The sequence below is a fragment of the Pleurodeles waltl genome, chromosome 3_1, assembly GCF_031143425.1.
Source record: "Pleurodeles waltl isolate 20211129_DDA chromosome 3_1, aPleWal1.hap1.20221129, whole genome shotgun sequence".
Lineage (NCBI taxonomy): Eukaryota > Metazoa > Chordata > Amphibia > Caudata > Salamandridae > Pleurodeles > Pleurodeles waltl.
Genome location: NC_090440.1, coordinates 1605857098 through 1605881914, shown reverse-complemented (window position 1 = coordinate 1605881914; position 24817 = coordinate 1605857098). Strand labels below are relative to the sequence as shown.

General features: G+C 46.2%; 1 protein-coding gene across 1 annotated transcript in view; it reads left to right on the top strand.

Moving 5' to 3' along the window:
• The window catches only part of SLC38A11 (solute carrier family 38 member 11), a 454649-nt gene that overhangs the window by 405275 nt on the left and 24557 nt on the right, over positions 1–24817 (top strand). The window contains exon 9 of the mRNA XM_069221362.1: positions 7021–7133. Coding sequence (XP_069077463.1) covers positions 7021–7133 — 113 coding nt within the window. The remainder of the gene's footprint in view (positions 1–7020; positions 7134–24817) is intronic.

Genomic DNA, 24817 nt, shown 5'->3' with positions numbered 1-24817 from the left:
TCTATTACTATAACACCCCTACCTGCATGACATCACTTACCCCCACCCTCACTCCCATCACTTCACCACCTCACATACAACCCACCATTACAACCTACCCCTCCCAGTACCAAGCTCTGAGTGCAACACCAATGCATGGACTCCCATCACAGCCCTGCATTGACACCCATCACCACAGCATGCACAGTAGTGGTAATCACTTAGCCAACCAAATCACAACTCACACAAGCCAAAGCTGCCTTGGTAATAACAACCATTGAGAGAAACACACCCATGCACAAGATGTCACATGAAGTAACAATAACACTGCATTTACATACCCACAGGACCCATACACAATGTCACTGGAGAGGAGGTGCCAGCAACATTTAGTCCCCCCCCAGAAGAGGCCCACAGTGATGACAGCAGCTCTGCACACCTGTATCAGGATGACCAACCTGGCCCATTAAGGACCTCCGGACAGTCTGTGACCCAGCCACATTCCCAAACCACCACAGAGCCTCCCCCCTCAGGAAACACCAGCACATCACCCACCCAGCGTTCCCATCCCTCTGTCCCCAGGACACATCAATCAGCAGTGTGTCCACCACTACAGGGACCCCAGGCAACCCCACAAACACAGGACGATCAGGGACCTGGGGTCAGTGGCAGTTGGCACACGGTTCAGGGGATAGAGGCACAGGACAACAGGGAAGCTGGGCGGACTGCTGTGCAACAGGGGGAGAAGAGGCCCAGGGATCGACTCTCCAAGAGGCACTCACCAACATACTGGGAGCACATCACCATTCCCAGGAGACAATGGACCAGATACTGGCCAAGCTGTAGGAGACCGAGCGGCTGCAGGAGGGACAGTACCTGGGGATCAGGGACGACCTGAGGGACATTCACACCACCCTGGTCACCATTGCAGGGGTGCTGACAGACATGGCCAACACCATAAGGGAGTCAGTGGCACACCAACGGGCCCCTGACACTAGCCACACCGAAGAACAGCCCTCCACCTCCGCCAACGCTAGTGGACAGGAGGCCCTGCCACTGGACCAACAGGCCACCAGCACCCCACCCCCTGCAGAAGGAGAACCACCACGCAAAAGGTCCCTGCGATCCAGGCAGAAACCAGAGAACATTGCCAAGACCCACACCAGGAAATAAGACTCTCCCGAATGTCACCCTTGTGTCCCACTCTGTCACCCTGTCCACCTTGAACTGCCATTGCTTCACTTCTTATACCCCCTTGGACAATGCACCTGTAATACCAATGGACTGGAGTCTATCCTGGACATTTCTCCACCATCAACCCAGCCCATTGCAATACCCCCTACACATATTATCACAGAAATAAACACCCTTGGAACAAATACAAGTATGGAGTACACATTGCAATTCAAATGTACAGTTATATTTACATAGGTATGACCTGTAGTGGGCAGCAGTAAACACACCAGGAGCCAGAGCGGGGCACAGTTATCTGAAAATAGAGATGCCAAAGGGTACAGTAAGTGGCCATAGAAATAGGGAAATCAGGCTGCCATGTACAATGTCCAACACAAAACTGCAATGGAAGGTGAAGTTACAGTGTCTTACCTGTATGTCACTGGAAGTACTGTTGGATTATTGTAGTGCTGTTGTCCACATCCTCTTCCTCTGCCCCCTCTTCGTCACTGTCTGCAGGCTCCACCATTGCTACATGACCATCCCCAAGCTCATCCTACTGCAGAAAAAGCACCTGCTGTCTCAAGGCCAGGCTGTGCAACATGCAACGATGATCTGGCACACCTTCCTGGGTGAGTAGTACAGGGATCCACCTGTCAGGTGAAGGCACCTGAATCTGTCCTTCAGGAGGTCAAAGGTGCGCTCAATGATCCTTCTTGTTCGCCCAGGTGCATCATTGTAACGCTCGTCTGCCCTTGTCCTGGCATTCCTCACTGGGGTTAGTAGCCATGAGAGGTTGGGGTAACCAGAGTCACCTGTAAATATCGAGGGATACCTGTTAGCCACACACTCACCCTTAGCGCCAACCCCACACCCATATACCTACATCAAGTGGGTGGGGACCATGGGCTCACCTGTTAGCCACACCCGGTGCCTCTGGAGTTGAGCCATCACATATGGGATGCTGCTATTCCTCAAGATAAAGGCATCATGCAGAGAGCCAGGATACTTTGCATTGACATGGGACATGTACTAGTCCGCCAGAGTGAAAGCTAATTCGATTTCTGAACACCTGTTAATTTCTCTGGGGAGGGACAAAGGCAATATGTGTACCATCAATGGCACCGATGATGTTGGGGATATGTCCCAGTGCATAGAAGTCCGCCTTCACTGTGGCCAAATCCTCCACCTGGGGGAATACGATGTAGCTGTGCATGTGTTTCATCAGGGCAGACAACACTCTGGTCAGCACGTTTGAGAACATAGGCTGTGACATCCCTGATGCCATGGCCACTGTCGCTTGGAAAGAACCACTTGCCAAGAAATGGAGCACTGACAGGACCTGCACTAGAGGGGGGATACCTGTGGAGTGGCGGATAGCTGAAATCAGGTCTGGCACCAATTGGGCACACAGCTCTTGGATTGTGGCCCTATCAAGTCTGTAGGTTAGGATAATGTCAAAAAAACAACAACAGGAGGGGCGAAATATGGGATATTCGGAGGATAGACTCCTGGTCCCGTGTGTGGAGCTCCCAATACTGTATAAACCAAAACATTACACACACGGTTCCAAAAAGCGGGGAATTGTATCTACCGGTTCTGCATATCAGGGAAACCAAAAGGTTGTAAGCACGAGCCCTCACTCACCTTTCGGTGACATGCTTCATCATGGGGCTATGCTCCTCGTCAGGCCGGCGCTGCAATGCCTGACGGGCCCCACACGGGGGCTCTTTGCCAGAGATCTTTTTGAGCAAAATGCACACCGGTCAAAAGTAGGAATCGATGATTGGAATGGAAAGGGTTAAAAATGTCTAGAGGTAAAAACCGTTCATATTTTTAATTAAATGTTAGTACCTCTGGCAAGATTAAAAACAAAAAATAGGGATATAGTAAAATAATGTCTACACTCCCCATAAAACGCAGAAACGCTATTTATAGTCACCGACTCTCATACTAGAGAGTAGTGTAAATGAAAAGAGGTGAACACAGGATCCCCTGTGTTACTCTACATCACAGGTCAACATGTTTCTCGCTATGCGATTCGTCAGGACCTCAAAGACGTACCTAATCCTTCAAACACTTGGGCTGCCCATACTAGGGAGAGCAGAACCCTCCAAATACTAAATGCAGGGCCTCATCGGGGGACAAACATCGAGTTGAGAAAAATCCTCTGTGGTTTTTCTCAGGTTGTGGTGCAATCTGTAGACCTACGCTCGTTGTGGTTCACCGAAAGGTGAATGAGGGCTCGTGCTTACAACCTTTTGGTTTCCCTGATATGCAGAACCGGTAGATACAATTCCCCGCTTTTTGGAACCGTGTGGTTAGGATAATGTGCCTGTCCTCCATTGCCGCCAGGTCCAACAGAGGTCTGTACACGGGGGATGTCCCCACCTCCTATTCATCCCCAGTGGTTGAACTCTAGGTTGAAAAACGGTGAGCAGAAAGTCATATTCAAACATATACTCGGATTAATATGCAAATTTTGTTTTTACAGAAACAGTATGTGAACTTGTAAGTGAGTTGATGTGCCTATGTCTGCTGGGACGCAGTTAGGTGCCATGGCCTGTGCCCCCATGAAATGGCAGCTTCCTGAACTGTGAGGAGGGACAAGTAGAAATGAGGTAATTCCGCTGGCGTTGGGGCCTACAGGTTCCAGGAGCCAATGGCGATATACGCTGGCGGTGACGGTACGCACTGCTGCGGACGTGACTGCCATTTTCTATCTGTTCACTCACTTGCTACCTGACTTTCAACAGGAGAGGACCTACACTGCAAGTGCTGCTGTGACCTCTGTCTGGAAGCGACCATGGCTCGAGTGTCTGGGAGGGGCCCCTGACTTCACTTCTGAGGAGCTGGAGAGACTGGTGGATGGGGTCCTACCCCAGTACCGTTTACTTTATGGTCCTCCAGACCAACAGGTGAGTACACTGTGAGCATGATGCGTGAGGCATGAATGTATGGAGTGCTGTGTGTGTAAGCCTCGTGTAGGGGGGGCTGAGGGGTCCTCAGCAGAGTGCTGCATGTATCTGTGCGTAAGAGGATGGGAGGGATATGTTGGGCCATGAGTATGACAGTCCGTACGGTGTGACTAATCCCTTTTCTGCTGTATTTTTCCTGCAGGTCAGCACCCATCAGAACAAGGGTATTGGACATGCCATCGCCAAGGAGTGCCAGACCCTGGGGGTCTTTGACAGGCGGAGCACCCACTGCCGCAAACGGTGGGAGGACCTCCGCCGTTGGGCAAGGAAGACGGCGGGGGCCCAGCTGGGGCTGGCCTCCCAACGAGGAAAGGGTGCCCGTCGTACCCTGCCCCCCTGATGTTCCGCATCCTGGCGGTGGCCTATCCAAAGTTGGATGGGCACTTGAAGGCATCACAGCAACCACAAGGGGGTGAGTACAGATTCAGATTCTTGACTTTGCCCATGTTAAGGTGTTACCTGGGTGGGGGATGTGGGCTGTGGGTGCCCCTAGACCAGGACGAACATGGCAGGGTAGGTTCCATGATGGGCAAGCTCAGATGCAGTCCAACCACAATAATGTTAGTGGGCATCTACTACTGGGCAGGATCCTGTGGGTTTCAGGTGTGCAGCTAATGGCATTAGGCATTGTACCCCATGGGCTGGTGACTAGCATTGTAACTGGTAGTGCATGGCCTAGTGCATAGGGCTGTTCCCTGTGAGTTGTGTATGCCAACTGTATTGTTGTTGCTGGCATTGGCCAAGTGTATCCTCTGACTCCCCCCCTTTTTGTTCTGTCACCCTGTTCTTGTGTGCATTAGCATCATTTGGCGGAGGAGCAGAGGCACCGGCAACGGAGGGAGCTGCATCCCACATGGGCCTGGAGGCCGAATCCACCAACGGTGACAGCACCAGTGGGACAGAAGGCGAGGGGAGCACCATGACGGAGACAGGAGGGGACAGTACCGACAGCGACTCCTCCTCCGATAGAAGCTCCCTGGCGGTGGCGGACACCTCTGTGCCCACCCCAACTACAGGTACAGCCGCCACCTCCGTACCAGCACCGCCCTCTCAGCAGCCCCTGAGCGTGTATCTCGTGTCCGCTCACCCAGGAGGGTGGGCGTCTCCTTCGCCCCAGGTACCTCAGGCCCTGCCTCGGTCAGCCCTGCTGTCCTCAGTGAGGAGGCTATTGACCTCCTGAGATCCCTCTCTGTCGGGCAGTCAACCATACTGAATGCCATCCAGGGTCTAGCAGGGCAAATGCATACCTGGAGGACATTTACTCTTTCGTGGCGGCCCTATAGAGAGCATTCCAGGCTCTGGCCAACTCACTGATGACAGCCATTGTCCCTGTCGCCAGCCTCCCCCCTCGAACTTCCTCTACCCAGTCCCAATCCCCTCAACCCCAGCCTATCTCAAGCACACCTTCAGACCTGCATTCACCCAAATCAACACACAGAAGTGGCTCAGGCAAACACCAGCACCACACTTCATCCCACAGGCACTCAAACAAGCACCATCCAGATGCAGACACACCAACATCCACAGCTTCCACTGTGTCCCCCTCCTTCTCATCATCCACCTCTCTCCCAGTAGCGTCTCCACTCACACCTGCATGCACTACATCCTCATCCACTACCTCCATCACCAGCACGCCTATCACTACACGCCCCTCACTGGCAGTCACCACCCCCACATCCATGCACATGTCCCCTTTGTCATCTCCCACTGTGTCTGTGACCCCTCCTCCCAAAATACACAAACGCAAGCACACAGACACCCAACAGCCATCCACCTCACAACAGCATCCAGCCCATGCACCTGCACCCAAACACAGCAGACTGACACCTCCTACAACCACTTCCTCTTCCTCCACTCCCAAACCTTCGCCCTCTTCCCGCCCCAGTGTCCCTAAGAAGCTCTTCCTCGCCACCATTGACCTATTCCCTACCCGACCCCTCCCGTCCTTCACTTTGGGCCAGGGTGGCCAGAACCCAGCCCAGCACCTCAGCCACTCAGTCCACGACCACTGTGGTTTCACAAATGGTTGGCATGGTTGTTGATCCCTAAGAAAACCTGCATCCCGGAATATCTTTACATTGTGGTCAAAAAGCTGTAAATCCAACTTGTTATCCTGATGGAAAAATGCCTTGTCAGATAGTACATTCTGGCAATGACAAGTTGTAAGAAACACACGAAAGCCAATAGCTGGAGAAGGTTGAGCTCATTTTCTCCATATGCTCCTCTATCCTTACTTTACATGTGTTTATGATAAGAACCTCGCAGCAGGCAGCTAATGCTGACAAAGGTGGGACCTAACAAAGACTTCACTGTTTCAGTACTGCAATAGTGTCGCCCTGAATAAGAGAAAGCTGGACACTCAACTGGACACTCCTCCCTGTAACTCCCTAACACCTTTGAATACTGTAATATGAAATGGCTGCATGATCGTGCAGGGGCAAAACTCCATATATCATGGATAACAATTACAATAGAACAGTGGCTGTTGAATGTAAAGTGATCTATATGTGGATGACAATAGCAACAATCAATGTCTGAGGGGGCTGTCCTTTTGTCCCCTCTCGGTAGAACTCGCATGAGCATGTTCCCTCGGACAAGGTATGCTGTATCTACACAGAGCTAACAATTATTAGGTAATAAAACTTACTGCACAAAGGATAGTTATCAGTGTCTTCATGTTTAATGATGCAGCAGTACTTTGTTTTTGAGGAAAAAATGTTGCTTCCCGGGGAACATCAGGTTTGGGAATATAGCTTCGTTCGTTGAATTGGAAGAATTCATGTGATGAGAAAAATAGTCATGTTATCAGAGACAGAAGATATCTATTACTCATATACATTATTTAGTTCCTGAAGCCAATGGACATTTTATATTTATATTTTCTTTGTAGGCAATATATTTGAGAATTATTGCAGAGATGACGACCTTGCTACATTTGGAAGGTTTTGCTACGGAGTCACAATGATTCTGGCATTTCCATTCGAATGCTTTGTAACACGAGAGGTAAGTGGCTTCTCATTCAAAGAATTGCAATAAAAAGGGTAAAGAGTCAATGTGTAAAGTTTAAATGCTTTCACTCACTTGAAAACATGGAACCCATTGAGATAGGATGTTTGTGTGTCCTCTTGTTGTTTTCATAATAACTATAAAGCGAAATTGGACATTTATCAAAATACAAATAAAATATAACCTGAAAATATATTTGGAACTAGCTTAAGTCTTTGTATCTAATATTACAAATACGTAGAAAGGAATGTCTTTTTTGCTATACGTTTTAAAATCAAGCACATCAATATTGTTCCATATACATTTTCAAACTATTCAAGAACGCTTTTGACTTGCTTGTATATCGCTCACAATTGCTGTACATGGCTTTGACAGATATATTTTTAAGAGCAGTGGTACATGAGTGATGCATAGGTGGCCGTGTTCCAGCACTCGAAACAATATTCTTGCACTAGGAGACAAATACAACTTTGCACGTGGTATTCACCATTTTAGTGAGAATCATATTATGTCATATATAATCAGTGCTGGAAATGAAACATATTTAGTGCAAAAAGCCATAATCCGTGGGTGGTGAGAGGTGACAGAAATTGATTAGCGTCGTGTCAGGCTGAGCCAAAAGGGTCGGATTTAGGAGGAGCAACGTTAATAAAGTCCACCTGTGGTCTGTCAGTGTTTATGCATTTTTTTGCAAATTAGGTTGACAATAAGTAAAAAGGCGACAGTAATCTGTGATGGATCACTTCATTGGTCACAAACAGACTGCATGTTAAATTCGCTTGGAGTGGTCTGGCACTTGGTGCAGACACCTATGAGTATCCAGGATACAACAGAAAGTTGCAAGTCACAAACCTAGTGAAATAGCTCCAAAGCTTCAGAGAGCTTTGAATAATGTGCAAGACATAACATAACATTAAACCTTGCAGGTTTTAACTCAATCGTGTGTTATTCTAAGATTAATAACATGGGGTGAAATTCGTAGCAATAAAACACTTATCATTAAGTGCCAAAAAATTGTTTTGTGTGATTCATAAAGGTCTCTTAGTAATGTGCTCACATAATTAGAAAGATATACTTGGCATTTCTGCATAGCACATATTACAAACAGAAACCTAGACATCTTAAATGTACCAGAGCCTGAGAAAGTCAAAAGCATTTTAATTTAACATCTCGTTACCACATCCCACCACACCGGAAGGAGCTCCACTGGATCCCCATACACAAACAAGCACAATTCAGGCTCACACCCACACTTTAAAGACAATACAAAACACTGACTCAGCATGTCGTAACAATCGCATCTGTTTACATAAACCTTCCAGACACCTCTGCTTGTCCGGACTGCTACTTGCACACAACCCACTCATACAGAAAACCAGTTCCAGCAGTCGAGCCCTCTTCTACATCACTCTTAAAGCACTGAACTACCTGGTCATACACATAGGAGCCTCATTCTCACTTCCTAAATTCCGCATGATGCTGAAGACCAGGATATTCGAGTAATCCCACTAGGCCCTAGGTTTGTCTAGACTCATACCTGCCCACACCAGGATACCCTCCTGGGTGATAGTCCGCAAAAAAAACATAACATAACCTACTACACCTTGTTAAATGACACTGCTGGGTGTTTTTCTTTCTCTGAATGCCTGATGGATGTGGAAGCTAGAGCTTCAAGATTCGATCCATTTGACTTCCAGCTGCTCCTATCCTTTACACAGCTTAGGCAAATGGAAGTTGATTGTCAATGAAGTAAGGAATGTCCCAAACATCTGGGAAGGAAAATTATGCAGCCTTGCACTCCAGCTGCTCAACTCTAAGCCTGTCAGTTCTATGTCTTATATGGTTTGGTAAACCTTTTAAATAAAAAAGTACACTTTGATCAAAACATTTTAAGTAGAAAGTGTGTTTGACTGAAAACTAAATAAGGTTAAGGTATACCCTCTGTTGTATCACAACAGATTTACTGAAGGCTTAGCCACACAAAGACTCACCATTACACAAATCAGCACTTTGTTTCAAGTTGGCTACACCTGGAGTTGGAATACCAAATTACTACAGTCAGAGTAACAGTGAGTCTGGTAATGGTCACAAGCCAAAAGTCAAAACAGAGGTAGTAGAAGTATAGTTGGGGAGAATATTAATATTACAAAAAAGGGGCTCGGAAGGATAGCACCACTCACAAAACAAGTATATGGCATCATTTTGAGTTTGGGAACTGAAAATCTTTCAGTTTCTAGAGGAAATTGTAAATGTGGAGTAAAATCATCTGAACTCCATTCACCATCAGCTGGTGGATGGTACCAGATTCTGAGATTTTCTTCCACAAATGAGTGGATTTTCAGACAGTCTAATCTATAAATGTGGCTCTAGGTTTTCTAAAAACTAGAGAACCCTTTTGCACTCATGTTGTCGGGTTTTAAAGATACTTTCAATGCCAAATAAACATTGAAGCAAGGAAAAAAGCTTTAAAACTGGAGAAATGTGTTTCCCTGCTCTAAGAGGGATGAGTAAAGAATAGCTAAGCAGATAGCAATGTTATTGAGATATTCTGAAGTTAAAACCACATTCCTCCGTTTTTTCAAACAGCTAGCTTTTCTCAAGATGCACAATATAGAACTTCAAAAGAAGTATTTGATCTCAGTTGTTCGCAAACTAACGTTTTTCACATGTATTTACCTGCTTCAAGCAACAGTTCCACTCCTCCAACAACTGCCCTCATCACAGCCTAACCATGAGGTTGACCCTCTGCCCTCGGATCTCAATCACACCCATCAGACAATGTTATACCCTCTTAACTCTCAATTTGAGCCCTAAAAAATCAAGAACTCTACACCATATCATAGCCGATATCTCATTCAAAGCAAACTCTTCAGCAAAAGATAAGAGAAAAAATGCCGTAGCATACATCTGCCTTCTTTCAACCCATAGGAAGTTTATCCTAGATCACGATGTAATTGACTACATTACTACCACCAGCAAAGCTTCTAACAGAAGCAGCGCACTATTTAACTGGTTGGGTGTGTTGGGCATCTGAGAGACGTCTGACGCCGTGGTGCTCGTGTGCGTAGGACCGCTCCCAGACATCCATGCACATAACACTAGAAATCCCTCTGGTGCGGGCACCAGAGGGATTTCCTACTGAAAGAAACAGCCTCAGAGTGTGGAGGAGAGCTTCCCCAGCCCCTGAGGCTGTTTCTTTGTTTTAAATGAAATGACGCTCAGTGCGTGTGGTGTGCTGATGTCATTTCACTGAAAACTAAAGTGAAAAAAACAGATTGCCTCATTTCACTTTCTATGCATTGGTGCTTTCAGAGCTATCTCAGCCCCCAAGCACCGATGCAGATGGGAGGGGTATCATTGGAAAGGAGAGAATCTCCCCTTTCAAATAAGGAAAGGGGAGAATCTCCCCTTCCCAATGTTACCCCTCCCTAGTGGATTCCTGCTTGGGGATCGCCGCAAGAGGGCGATTCCCAAGCAGGAATCCACTACCAGACACCAGGGAGGGGGAAGCAGCCCTTTGGGCAAGGGATTTTGCTCCCCCTAGGCATTTTATAAATGATTCAGTCTGTCTGCCCCCGAGAGGCATATGGGGGCAATAGCAAAATGGGCATGTCAATGCCCCCACCCCTCTTATAATAAATGGGAACAGTCTTTCCTCACCCCTTGGGGGAAAAATAGGTGTTATTACCCCTGATCTGCCCCTGGACACCAGGGAATAATTTTTTGAATAAAAGAGGGGTGGGGTGCCCACCATCATGGGGATGGTTATGCTCCTACCCAACTGACAGGGGCAACAGTCTTTCTGCTCCCCTGCAGACTAAAGTATTTCATCCCCTCCTGGTCAGTGTCTGTTGCCTTCCCAGTGCAGCTCCTCCTGCTGCTGCCTCTGATTTGGACGAACTGAGAGCCTATCTGACTCTCAGTTCCAGGCCCTCCTCCACCTGCAGGCTCCTGCCTGCGCCTCATCCCTGTCTCTCTCTTTCTCTCTTTACTCCTGCCTTTTACTTCTGCCTTTCTTCTGTTTTTACTTCATTTTTATTTTGCTGTCTCTTTTTCTTTTTATCCTCTTGCCTCTTCTCCCTCCCGCGTTCTCCCCACGCCGCTGCTGCCCCTGTGGCCCTGCCCCCCTCCCCTGCAAAGCGCTTTAAACACCCTCCCGCCTCTCAGCTGACCAGACCCCCCGCCTCCCTCCCCTTGTTAATGGCAGCCACAGCGCTGTGAGACAGTGGCTCCTCTGACCTCCTGGTCAGCGTCTGTTGCCCTCCCAGTGCAGCTCCTCCTGCTTCTGCTGCTGCCTCTGCTTTGGATGAACTGAAAGCCTGTCTGACACTCAGTTCAAGGCCCTCCTTCACCTGCAGGCTCCTGCCTGCGCCTCATCCCTGGTGGCCTAGTTACCATATGGAAGTATCTTCTGTCCCTCTCTGTCACTCTTTACTCCTGCCTTTTACTTCTGCCTTTCTTCTGTTTTTACTTTGTTTTTATTTTGCTGCTGCTTTTTCTTTTCTTTTTTTTCCTTGCTCAGTGCCTCCATAGTACCGGAGCTCTGCTTAACCATCAACCTACCCTTAAAGACCGCCACTTTCCCCTCAGACTGGAAACACGCTGAAATCAGCCTGCTACTCAAGAAACCTACCGCCGACCCTAGAGAGCTGAAGAACTCCAGACCCATCTCTATGCTTCCTTTCCAAGGCAAGGTAACAGAGAAAGCTGTCAACCAACACCTCACTGAGTTCCTCAAGACACACCGTATCCTAGACCCTTCCCAGTCCAGATTAAGAAGCCACCACAGCACCGAAACTGCATCCTTTGCAGCCACCGGCAACATATGCGTCATACTGGACCACAGAGGCACTACCGCACTCATCCTCCTTGAACTCTCCACTGCATTTGACATTGTCTCCCACTCCACCCTCTGTGACAGACTACACAACCCTGGCATCTGAGACAAAGCCCTAAACTGGATCAGGTCCTTCCTCACCGGAAGAACACAGAGGGTCAGACTACCACCTTTCACATCAGAACCTAAAGACTCTTGCTGCGGAATGCTCCAAGGATCCTCAATCAGCCCAATGCTTTTCAACGTCTACATGGCTTTGCTCGATAAGATCACCAAACAACATGAGCTAAACATAGTCTCCTATGTCGACAACACTTAACTGATCCTCTCCCTGTCCGAGGACTCTGAGCAAGCCAAGAGGAATTTCCACAACAGGATGAGAGCAGTCAACCCCTGGATAGAGGCTAGCTGCCTAAAGCTCAAGTCGGACAAGACAGAGATCCTCGTGAATGGCTCCACCCCTTCTTCCTGGAACTACTCCTGGTGGCCCACCGCTCTGGGTAACGCCCCCGCCATCACTGATCATGCGTTCAACCTGGGCTCTCATACTGGACTCCTCTCTATTGATGACCTGGCAAGTTAATGCCGTCTCCTCATCAAGCTTTGACACCCTCTGTCTCCTGCGTAAGATTTTCAAATGGATTCCCCTGACACGAGGAAGATAGTCAAGTCACCCACGCACTCATCACCAGCAAACTGAACTACGCCAATGCACTCTATGCCGACATTGCCAAGAAACTTCAATCAAAACTACAAAGAGTCCAGAATGCAGCAGCCAGACTCATACTGGGCATCCCCTGACACAGCCGAATCTCCTCCCACCTCAGAGACCTACACTGGCTCCCAGTCAACAGGAGCATCACATACTAACTCCTGATCCACACCAGTAAGGCACTGCACAACATAGGACCAGCATACCTCAACCACCACCTCACCTTCTATGTACTCAGCAGGCATCTCTGTTCTTCCCAGCTCGCCCTTGTAGCCGTCCCCAAAATCCAGAAAAGTACAGCAGGAGGAAGATCCTTCTCCTACCTAGCAGCCCGGACATGGAACACACTTCCCCTTAAGCTCAGGCAGACTGCGTCACTGAAGCAGTTCAGGCAGGACCTCAAGACCTGGCTCTTCGACTGAGCAGCACACCTACATTCAGCACTTTGAGACCCCATGGGTGATTAGCTGCGCTTTACAAATCCTTGATTGATTTGATTGATCCCAATTGCAAGCAAAAGGACATTTAACCCTTTTGGGTGTTGATTTTACATATGGGCCCGTAGAGCTTGGCTAACGCACAATATCGTCCCACTTGCAATGGTGAATGCCTGCACTTTTTCGGCTCGGGTAGGCTGCCGCCTGGAAAAACCTACCACCCCCACCACTTCTGAAAACTAGACATCTGGGGGAGTCCAGGGAAGTGTGCTTCAATTCCTACCACCCAGCATTGCCTGATCTATACTGATAATAACTCTGCCCCACTTGTGTGGCTGGGCCTAGGGCCAGAAACAGGAACAGATCCAACCGTGGACAGTAGGAGTCTCTATGCAAGGCCTCCTATTGTCTTTGGTTTTATCCTTTCCTGTTGCGGCACTAGGCCAAGCCACACAAGTGGGACAACATTTGTATTGGCGCTGGGTGGCAATGCTTTGTGGTAGGAATTTTGTGGATTCCTGCTATTCCAGAAGTTTCCATCACAGGAATGTAAGATAAATGGGTGATTTCAAGCAAAGTAGGCAGTTTGCAGGGCAGTGTGGGTAAAAAAAAAAAACTAATGGCATCCACACAAGTCATGCCATATTTCTCTAGGTGCCTAGTTTTAAAAAATGTACAGGTTGGCAATTTTCCCTACCTGCCTGCTGAGTTAGGGTCCAAAATCTACAGCTATCCATATCGGAAAAAATGGTCAATTTTTGTTGTAAAACTGTGCTGCGTTTTGGGATGTTTCCTGCTGCGGGCACTAGGTTTACCCACACAAGTGAGGTACCATTTTTATCAAGAGACTTGGGGGAATTCTGGGTGGAAGGAAGTTTGTGGATCCCTGTAGAAGGCTGGCCTGGCTTATAGTGAGTACCTTGTGGTACTTACACCTTGTGCCAGGTCCAGTTATCCCTTATTAGTAGAATAGAGGTGTTCTAGCAGCTTAGGCTGATAGAGGTAGCTATAGCAGAGCAGCTTAGGCTGAACTAGGAGACATGCAAAGCTCCTACTATACCACTTATATCATATAGCACTATATCATAAGAAAACACAATACTCAGAGTTACTTAAAAATAATGGTACTTTATTTTAGTGACAATATGCCAAAAGTATCTCAGAGGATATACTCCCTAAGGAGGTAAGTAATATACACCAAATATATACACACAAACCAAAATCAGGTAAGTAACAGTTAGAAAAGTAGTGCAAACACTGTAGAACACAATAGGGAGAAATAGGCCTAGGGGCACACAAACCATATACTCCAAAAGTGGAATGCGAACCATGAATGGACCCCAGGCCTAGGGTAGTGTGTAGAGGGTTGCTGGGAGTGTAAGAAAACACTAAGGGTGTCCAAGATACCCCACCCCAAGACCCTGAAAAGTAGGAGTAAAGTTACCCTACTGCCACAGAAAGACAGCAAAGTCGCGATAGGGGATTCTGCAAGGACAACAACTGACTGCAAAACACTGAAGATGGATTCCTGGACCTGAGGACCTGTAAAAGAAGGGGACCAAGTCCAAGAATCACGCAAGTGTCCGGGGGGGCAGGAGCCCATTAAACCCTGGATTAAGGTGCAAAAGGGCTGCCTCCGGGTGGAAGAAGTCAAAGATTCTGCAACATCGGAAGGTGCCAGGAAATTCTCCTTTGGTCAGAAGATGTCCCACGGCGTGCTGGAGGATGCAGAGCTGTTTCCACACAGAAAGACTGCAAACAAGTCTTGCTAGCTGCAAGAGTCACGGTTGAGGATTTTGGGTGCTACCAGGGCCCAGGAAGGACCAGGAGGTGGCCCCTTGGAAGAGGAGACAGAGGGGGCACTCAGTAACACAGAGAGCTGACGCAGAAGCAGGCAGCACCCGCAGAAGCACCTGAACAGGCACTTAGAAGAACTGAGGATGACGGTCGACTCAGAGCAACAAAGGAGGGTCCTACAACGTCAAAGTCCAACTCAGCGAGTTGGGCAATGCAGGACAGAGTGCTGGGGACCTGGGCTAGACTGTGCACAAAGGAAGTCTTGCAAAAGTGCACAGAAGCCCGAGCAGCTGCAGTTCACGAAATACACAGGATTACTGTCTGGCGTGGGGAGGCAAGGACTTACCTCCACCAAATTTGGACTGAAGGGCACTGGACTGTTGAAGACACTTGGACCCAGCTCCTGTGTTCCAGGGACCACGCTTGTTAGGATGAGAGGGGACCCAGAGGACCGGTGATGCAGAAGTTTGGTGCTTGCATTGGCAGGGGGAAGATTCCGTCGACCCACTGGAGATTTCTTCTTGGCTTCCAGTGCAGGGTGAAGGCAGACAGCCCTCAGAGTATGCATCACCAGGAAACAGTCGAGAAAGGTGGCAGGATTGAGGCGCTACAATGTTGCTGGTAGTCTTCTTGCTACTTTGTTGCGGTTATGCAGGCGTCCTGGAGCAGTCAGAGGTCGATCCTTGGCAGAAGTCGAAGAGGGAAGTGCAGAGGAACTCTGGTGAGCTCTTGCATTCGTTATCTGGTGAGATACTCACAGGAGAGACCCTAAATAGCCCACAAAGGAGGATTGGCTACAGAGAAAGGTAAGCACCTATCAGGCGGGGTCTCTGACGTCACCCACTGGCATTGGCCACTCAGAGCTGTCCATTGTGCCCTCACACCTCTGCATCCAAGATGGCATAGGTCTGGGACACAATGGAGGAGCTCTGGGCACCTCCCCCGGGAGGTGCTGGTCAGGGGAGTGGTCACTCCCCTTTCCTTTGTCCAGTTTCGCCCCAGAGCAGGGCTTGGGGGATCCCTGAACCGGTGTAGACTGGCTTATGCAAGGAGGGCACCATCTGTGCCCTTCAAAGCATTTCCAGAGGACAGGAGAGGTTACTCCTCCCAAGCCCTTCACACCTATTTCCAAAGGGATAGGGTGTAACACCCTCTCTCAGAGGAAATCCTTTGTTCTGCCTTCCTGGGACCAGGCTGCCAAGGCCCCAGGGGGGCAGAAACCTGAATGAGGGGTTGGCAGCAGCGGTAGCTGAAGAGGAGACCCCGGAAAGTTAGTTTGGCAGTACTTGGGCTCTATGCTGGAGACCCGGGGATGCATGGAATTGTCCCCCCAATACCAGAATGGTATTTGGGTGATAATTCCATGATCCTAGACATGTTACATGGCCATGTTCGGAGTTACCATTGTGACGCTACATATAGGTATTGACCTATATGTAGTGCACGCGTGTAATGGTGCCCCACACTCACAAAGTCCGGGGAATTTGCCCTGAACAATGTGGGGCACCTTGGCTAGTGCCAGGGTGCCCACACACTAAGTAACTTTGCACCTAACCTTCACCAAGTGAGGGTTGGACATATAGGTGACTTATAAGTTACTTAAGTGCAGTGCAAAATGGCTGTGAAATAATGTGGACGTTATTTCACTCAGGCTGCAGTGGCAGGCCTGTGTAAGAATTGTCTGAGCTCCCTATGGGTGGCAAAGGAAATGCTGCAGCCCATAGGGATCTCCTGGAACTCCAATACCCTGGGTACCATATACAAGGGAATTATAAGGGTGTTCCAGTGTGCCAATGAGAATTGGTAAAATTAGTCACTAGCCTGCAGTGATTATTTTAAAAGCAGAGAGAGCATAAACACTGAGGCTCTGATTAGTAGAGCCTCAGTGATACAGTTAGGCACCACACAGGGAACACAGCAGGATCCCAGTGGCACAGGCAAAAACAAACATACATACAGTAAAAATGGGGGAAACATGCTAGGCAAGATGGTACTTTCCTACAATCCCCGTAGATTACAGAACTTTAAATCACAGAAATAGGCGTTAAATGTGTTTGTTTAGTCAAAGTTTGAGGTTTGCAATATTTTGTGGGTAAATAAATGTAGTGAGAGTCAAGCCATGGAAATCAGTCCACCCTGGATACCCCTAGGTGTCCGTTTTTTAAAAATATACAGGTTGGCTAGGTTTCTTTAGGTGCTGGATGAGCTAGGATCCAAAACCTAAAGATAACCACATCAGAATTTTTATTTATTTTCCATTTGAAAAATGTGCTGCGTCCATGTTGCGTTTTGGGCAGTTTCCTGTCACAGGCACTATGTGTACTCACACAAGTGAGGGACCATTTTTATCAGGAGTCTTGGGTAAATGCCGAGTGGAAGGAAGTTTGTGCCTCTCTGCAGATTCCAAAACTTTCCATCACAGAAATATGATGAAAATGTGTTATTTAGTCAACGTTTGATGTTTGCTAAGGATTCTGGGTAGAAAAATGAGATGAGAGCCATGCAAGTCAACCCACCCTGGATACCCATAGCCGCCTAGTTTTAAAAAAATGTGCATGCTGTCTATATTTCCCTAGGTGGTGGCTGAGCTAGGGCCCACATTCTAAACCACATTGGGAAAAGGGTCAGTTTTGGGTGGAAAAATGTACATCGTACATTTTGCATTTTGAGCCATTTACTGTCGCAGGTGCTAGGCCTACCCACACAAGTGAGATACCATTTTAATTGGGAGACTTGTAGGAGTATGGAATAGTAGAACATGTGTTATTACCTATTGCATTTCGCTGCATTTGTGCCTTTCAAATGTAAGCCAGTGTATAAGAAAAATTACATTTTGAAAAATACCCTCGAATCATGTGCTAATACAGGTACCTAAAGATTCAGAGATGTAGAAATAACCACTGCTCCTAAACTCTATATCTTGTACCTATTTCAGAAATGCATAAGTTTCCTTGACACTCATTTTTCACTCTGCCTGTTTTGCTATAAGAATTGGTCCATACTTGGTAATCAATAAAAAGTCTTTGTGTGGTACAGCTCAGTTGTTTGCTCAGGGTAGCTTGGGTTCTTGGAGTACCTACAAACCCTTTATATCCTGGAAACCAGAAGGGTCTAGCGGACATAATGGTATATTGCTTTTGTCGAATAGCAATTGTGACAAAACGTTAGAGATGAAAATGTTTTCACAAATGCCTGTTTTTTCCTACTGATTTTCAATATTTCTTTAATTCACCAGTCATTTTCCTCGGTAAAACCTTGAAGGATCTACACATATGACACCTGATGAATTCTGAATTTTGTCTACTTTTCAGAAATCTATAGCGTTTCCAGATCACCCTTGGGTTTCACACTGGTTTTCACCACAAACTAGAAGTAGTTTGAGAGCACAAAAAAGGGAAAATAGGCTACCTCTTAGAAAACATGCCAAAACTGTGGTACAAAATTAGGTTTTTTGATTCAGCTCTGCATGTTCCTGAAAGCTGAAAAGAAGGTGACATTAGTACAGCAAACCATTCATGAATGGCATTTTTAGGAAAACACGTTTATCTGGAGCACTTTATTCCTATTTTTGTTTTAAAAACCCTCAGATTTCTGTTACATTTTGCCTATGTTCTCCCGCCCAGAGAATCCACAAACCCTTGGTATCTTTAGAATCCCCAGGACATTCGTAAAAAAGGGCATGGATAGTTTATGTGAACAAAAAGTTATGGAGCCTTAAGAGCCAGCCACCCAAAATATCCATAAAACGGCTCAGCACTGGGGGGAAAAGGCCTAGCAGTGAAAAGGCTGAAGCCATAGAGTACTGAAGTTGAAGAAACCCCCACCTGTATAATCATTCTCTCTTATATGACCTATATGTAATCTTCTTTCTTTGAATCTTGCCGCAAAATACCTCCTTAATGCAAACCTTGTACACAATAGCAGGTTGCTTAGTGGCTAAGTTTTTGATTTATAAATACCGTCTCACACATACATAGTGTTGTACAAGTTGTGTAGTCTACTCTAGTTTTCATATAGCACACTTAACACTGTCAGTTTGTGTCTTGGAGGAGGGAATTGAGAGGTGGCTTGGAGACATTAAGAGGAGCATTGAAGATCTGGTGATGGTCGGGCAAGGAGTACAAGGTGATCTCATTTCATTTTGTAGCAGAGGCCCCAAAACAGCTATGACATACCTGGCCAAGATTTAGTTGAGCTAGTAGAGTTACATGTGACATACCTGTACTGGCATAGAAGAGAGTGCAGATACACTTTACACTTTTGTGGTTTACTGGCAAAGCTGAATATGAAAGCGTTGACTTCGAATGGCTGAGCTTGGTGTACTTCAGCATTGTTTTGCATTAGTAGAGCTTACTTTAGTGTTCTATTGATGAACTGGACTTTCAGACGGTGTTGTATGTCATGGCTGAGGTGTTTTAAAAGAACTGTGTTTAAGTCAGTACTGGAATAGCCGGTGGTGGTCCTTAAAGGATTTGGGTACACTTCCTGATCCTCACTTGGATCTCGGTGTTGCAGCATCAGTGAGCTACAGTTCAGGACTGATGTGATATTAATACCTTAGTTCTTATATAGCCCCTGCGCTTCGATTTTACTCAATATTTTTGCAAATAGGAGCAAAAGGTGAAACTAGTTAGCTGCAAACAGCGTAAATCATTGTCGTTAGAAGATATGTTTCTTCACATAAGACACAGAAGAGGCAACCAGAATGTCATAAAGCCAACTAAAAAAGTGTAATGCAAAATACATCTACACTGCCTCCAACCAAACAAGAGAAATCTTTAGTATCTTTCATAAACTGTCTAATCCAAGATTCCCTGAAGACTTCCCCACAATAAAAAACACAGTGGTTCTTTCTGGATCATTTCTCCAACATTTTGAGCATTAGGGAATACATGAATTCGAACTAAAGTTGCTATCCCATCTTCTCTACCACCACAGAGCATTTCCTGAACACTTAGCTAGTGTCACTTGTTTTTAAAGACTGAATCTTGTAGGTACATCTGAGCCTCAGAATTTTGCTTGAACACTTATCTTACCTGCTTTGAAAGAAAACACAGGTAAGTGATTGCTTGTCTAAATTATTTATCTTTCCTTTCACCTGCACCTGGTTTAATTTCTCATAGTTTCAATAATTCTGTTTTCACAGGGTTGTTACTATTTTAATCTAACTTTCCTGATTATACACCTTTAACTGATGCATTTGGTATCGACACATCAAGCCTTTTTTAATGTTTTGGCCTATATATACAATACCCATATGGAGGGGGAGTTTGAGGAAAGTGGTCAGGATCTACCCAGCTGCTTATGCTTAATACCTTGTAATTACTGTAGACACTGAAATGTGCTTTCCATGTGCCCTTTTCTTTTCCTTTCTAGCATAACAATCACTTGAGCAGCACACTGTCAATTACTCACCTTTATAGTACCCTCTTTTGATTTCAATGTATTTACTATGTATTGTATTTCAAACTATATTCTGGCAAATTATTGATGGAGTTTGTGTGGTTTATGTTTTCTGGTGATTAATACCATTGCCTACCAATTTATGTTTTCTTTAACACTTAAGATGTTAGCAAAATGACCACGGTCTTTTGAATTCCACTGATTACTCCAAGGTTTGACATGATGCTGGGATGCCCCTGTTTGTTCTACTTGAATACTAGCCCCAGGGTGTCACACCAACATTATGATGAACTTTTTCTAGTCTGTAATAACTGGCATCTTTGACTCCTGTCCAAGAATCTTGATCAATCTCACTAGCCTCCAACCTTTAACTCAATCCACTTTCATGACTTTCAGACTACTGGGGACCAAGGAGGACCTGAAATTGCCTGCTAAGACAAAAACATTTAAATTACCCATGGAACCATACTTTGCTACATGCATTAAATAATTCTTCCTGTGGTTCAATGGTGATGCCGTTGTACCAAATACGATAAAACCTTCCTCATTATGAGAGTTTTTCTTGGCCCTCTAAGATATTCCATCATTACTCCACTACAGAAAAAAGATCAGCAGACTGGAAAATAATTGCCTCTAGCAACTAAACAGTTTCCTGAGCAAACCCATGAAAAGGAAAGTTATGAAAAAAGTCCAAGAATAAATGCAGTGGAAACAGCACCAACATCACAAGTCGGGATTTAGATACGCCAGGCCACAGAATCTGCCCTCGCTAATGCCAGTCCACTATTTATAACTAAAACCCCCAAAACAATCTGCTCAGTGAAATTATCTTAAAAATGAGTATCTGTAAGAAATTAAAGTATTAGTTGAGCGGTGACAGCCTACCTCAAATAATAAAGACATTCCTTGTCAGGCAAACCACTAAGGTCACTAAATAAACTCATGCATAACACTCTGGTAGCTTGGAACAAAGCAGTCAGGCGTAACTTAGAAACAATATGTAAAGAATTTATGCAACACTCAAACAGTGATACAGTAAACACACAACATTTAAAAATTCTCAAACCAATTTAGAAAAATAGAGAATAGTTTAATTAAATAAAAGGACACCAAAACAACAAAATCGAACAAGCAGAACCAGAGATATGAATTTTCAAAGTTTTAATACAAAATAGCCTTAAAATGTACAACGTGCCAACCATGGATATCTGGTCATGCTAGACTGGATCAAAGTCAAAAGTTAAGGCCATCCTGGATCGCGCATAGGTCTGATACGGGAAACCAGGTTCATCCCAGTGGAAAGTTTGTCGTCTGACTTAGAAACGTTTATGGAGGAAAGTCATCAGTGAGGCAGGCTGCAGGCTGAATCCAAAGCAGGGCTCCACAAAGGTGTGTTGCTAAAGAGCAGGGTCGTGATGCGGTCATCAATGAAGGTGGGAAAGCTCTGAGTGGGCGGAGTTTGAAGTCCATCATCATAAATGCCTTAACATTGATTGGAAGCTACTCGTGTTAGTTACCGATGAAGTCCTCTACGTTCGAACATAGAAACTTTTCTGTAAGTCAGATATCCTTCATTAGGGCATACCAGCAAGTTGAGGCAAACCAGCAATTCAACATCAATAGGGTTCAGCTGCTTCCCGGTCTCTATCAGTTCTTCAGGAACAAATATGGCAAAAGGTTTGTAAGTTCCACTTCTTGCAGTTTGGTGGCAGGAGGGGTACACTTTTACACCAGCCAAGGGTCCCTTGCACCACTTGCGGGTTAGGACTCACTCCAGCAGAGATCAAAAGCAGGATTCAGAGCAGGTCCAGTTGAAACTGGTTAGCAGGGCAGTTGCAGGGAGAGATTTCTCTGGAAGTTTTTTGTGTCCCTGTAGCACAAACAGGTGGGCAGCCAACTGACCCTTGGAGTCACTTCTGGGGTCCTGGGTTCAAGTCAAGATGTTCCAGTCTTCCTTCAGGTTCTAAGCACAGCAGGGAAGCCCTTCTTCTGGTTCTTCACAGGTCCAGGAGTGTTCTCAAGAGAGGTCTGTGGGGTTGATTTTTATGCCCAATGTCAGCCTGTGGGGGAGGGCAAGCCTCTGGTCAATTCCTCTGCTCCCTCTTGGTTTGGAGCCAGTCTGAGTAGGGAGGCAAAAGGGAGGCACACCTAGGTGTCAGCTTTGATCAGCCTGTGACAAGATAGGCCCTCATTTGAAGAGCAGGAAGGGGCTGGGCACAGCCCTCAGTCCATCCTGCCAAGGAAGGATTCCAGCTCCCAACACCCAGAGCCCTTTGTCCACTGTCTGTAAGCAGTATACATCTCACCACAGGGGAACTATCAGGGGTCAGGTGACAGCTGGACACTGGTAGGAAAGCTTTTCATGCTAAATGATCATTTTCTGAAAGAAACAACAGAAGGAAACAATCTGGGGCATGACCACACCAGAGATGGTCCTTTCGCACAGTTTCATTTGAGGAACCCCAGTGATCAGTCCCTTCCTGCTTGCTCCTCAACATCTATGTTGTCCTTTGGTGTAGCTCTTCAAGCAATATCAGGTGAATTTCCAAATGTACTCAGGTGACACTGCAGTCTATTTCACGATGGAGAGCAGCCTAAAAACCACTCCAAGATCAACGTATGAGTGGACCCTGTTTACCACTGAATAAAGAAGACTTTATTCCAGGTAAACAGAGCCAAAACCAAAATACTGAGAATTTGAGGAAGTGAATCTGACTCTTTGTCCTTTGCACGGACACTGTGCCTTGGATCAGCTCCAAAAATATCACTAAATCTAAGGAATCATTAAATTATCTTACATGTGCTCTCCTTTACATTCCAAATCAGCACTTTGGGCAAGTGCATTATTAAGCAGCTCTCCTGCCTCTGAAGAAATCTTCCTTTTTGTCAAACCCATCAGCACGTCGAGCACCCAAGAGCATTGGTCATGGCATGCCTTGGTAAATGTAATGTTCTTTATTCTGATTTCCAGAAGAAACCCATGAACAAGCTCCAGAGGCTTTAAAATAAGACAGCTGAAACCTTCACTAAAGTTACCACATCAAACCAGCACTGAAAGCACTAAACTGACTTCTGATTGAAGTAAGGACTAAGTTTAAGGTCATCTGTATTGTGCATAGAGCCTACTGATATAAATTGCAATATATCTAAAATTATGAGATCCAGTTCACCAACTAGGAACCTTAACAACAGATATAAACAAGAATGGTTCTTGGTCCTGTTAAATCCAATTCAAACATTTAACTATCTTGACCTATCGCCAGGTGGTCACACAGGAGTACAGGTACATACACAGCAGCAGACTGCACAGAATTTAGCGCCCATTGGTCTATTTGTAATAGTAGTTGCTGATTTAGATATATTGAGATACATACATACTTGTGATTTACCTGTTATACGTAGATACAAGCACTTCTATGACACCAGTTCACCTGGCAGATTAGTGTGAAGGTAGTTTGTTTCTTGTCTGTTGAGTGAGAAATTGCTCTCCATGGGATATTAGATATACCATGGTGTGGAGTTCTTGTTTTGTTGTAGATTTCAACTTAAAAGTTGAAAAGGTTTAACATTGTCCGAGGTGTGTGGCTGAGGTCGGAGGGCGCAGGGCCAGCCTCACTGTTAGCGCATGATGAGGACAGTTCTCGAAGAAGTGAAACTGTTGTTCAGAGCATGTGACTTAGGGCCAGATGTAGGAAAGTCCCAAATTGCGACTTGCAATTTGCGAGTCCCTGCGATTCGCAAATTGCAAGTCGCAATTTGGGATGCAGAAAGGTGTCTCAGACACCTTCTGCGAGTCGCTATGGGGTCGCAAAGACCCACCTCATTAATATTAATGAGGTGGGTCGCAATTTACGACCCCATAGCGACTCAGGGCACTCACGGGATGGAGGCCTGCTGGGAACAGCAGACCTCCATGTCCGTGACTGCTTTTAAATAAAGCAGTTTTTTTTTTCAAAGTGCAACCCGTTTTCCTTAAAGGAAAACGAGCTGCACTTTGAAAAAGAAACCGAAACCTTTTGTTTCGGTATTTTTCAGGGCAGGTAGTGGTCCATGGGACCACTGCCTGCTCTGAAAAATTATTTTTGGGTCCAGTCACAAAGGGGAAGGGGTCCCATGGGGACCCCTTCCCGTTTGCGAGTGGGTTACCATCCACTTCAAGTGGATGGTAACTGCGAGTCCATTTGCGACCGCTTTTGCGGTCGTAAATGGAATTGCATACCACTGCGACTCGCAAATAGGAAGGGAACACCCCTTCCTATTTGCGACTCGGAAATGCATTTTGCGAGTCGGTTCCGGCTCGCAAAATGCATTTCTACATAGCAAAGCCGCATTTGCGACTCACAAACGGCGATTTTCGCCGTTTGCGAGTCGCAAAGTCTTTGCTACATCTGGCCCCTAATTCCCAAAACCTTTGGTTGAGAACAACTTAGATCGAACACTGTTTTGAAAACGTTGCTAAAAACTAAGAAACCCCCTATATTTAGTAGAAAAGATG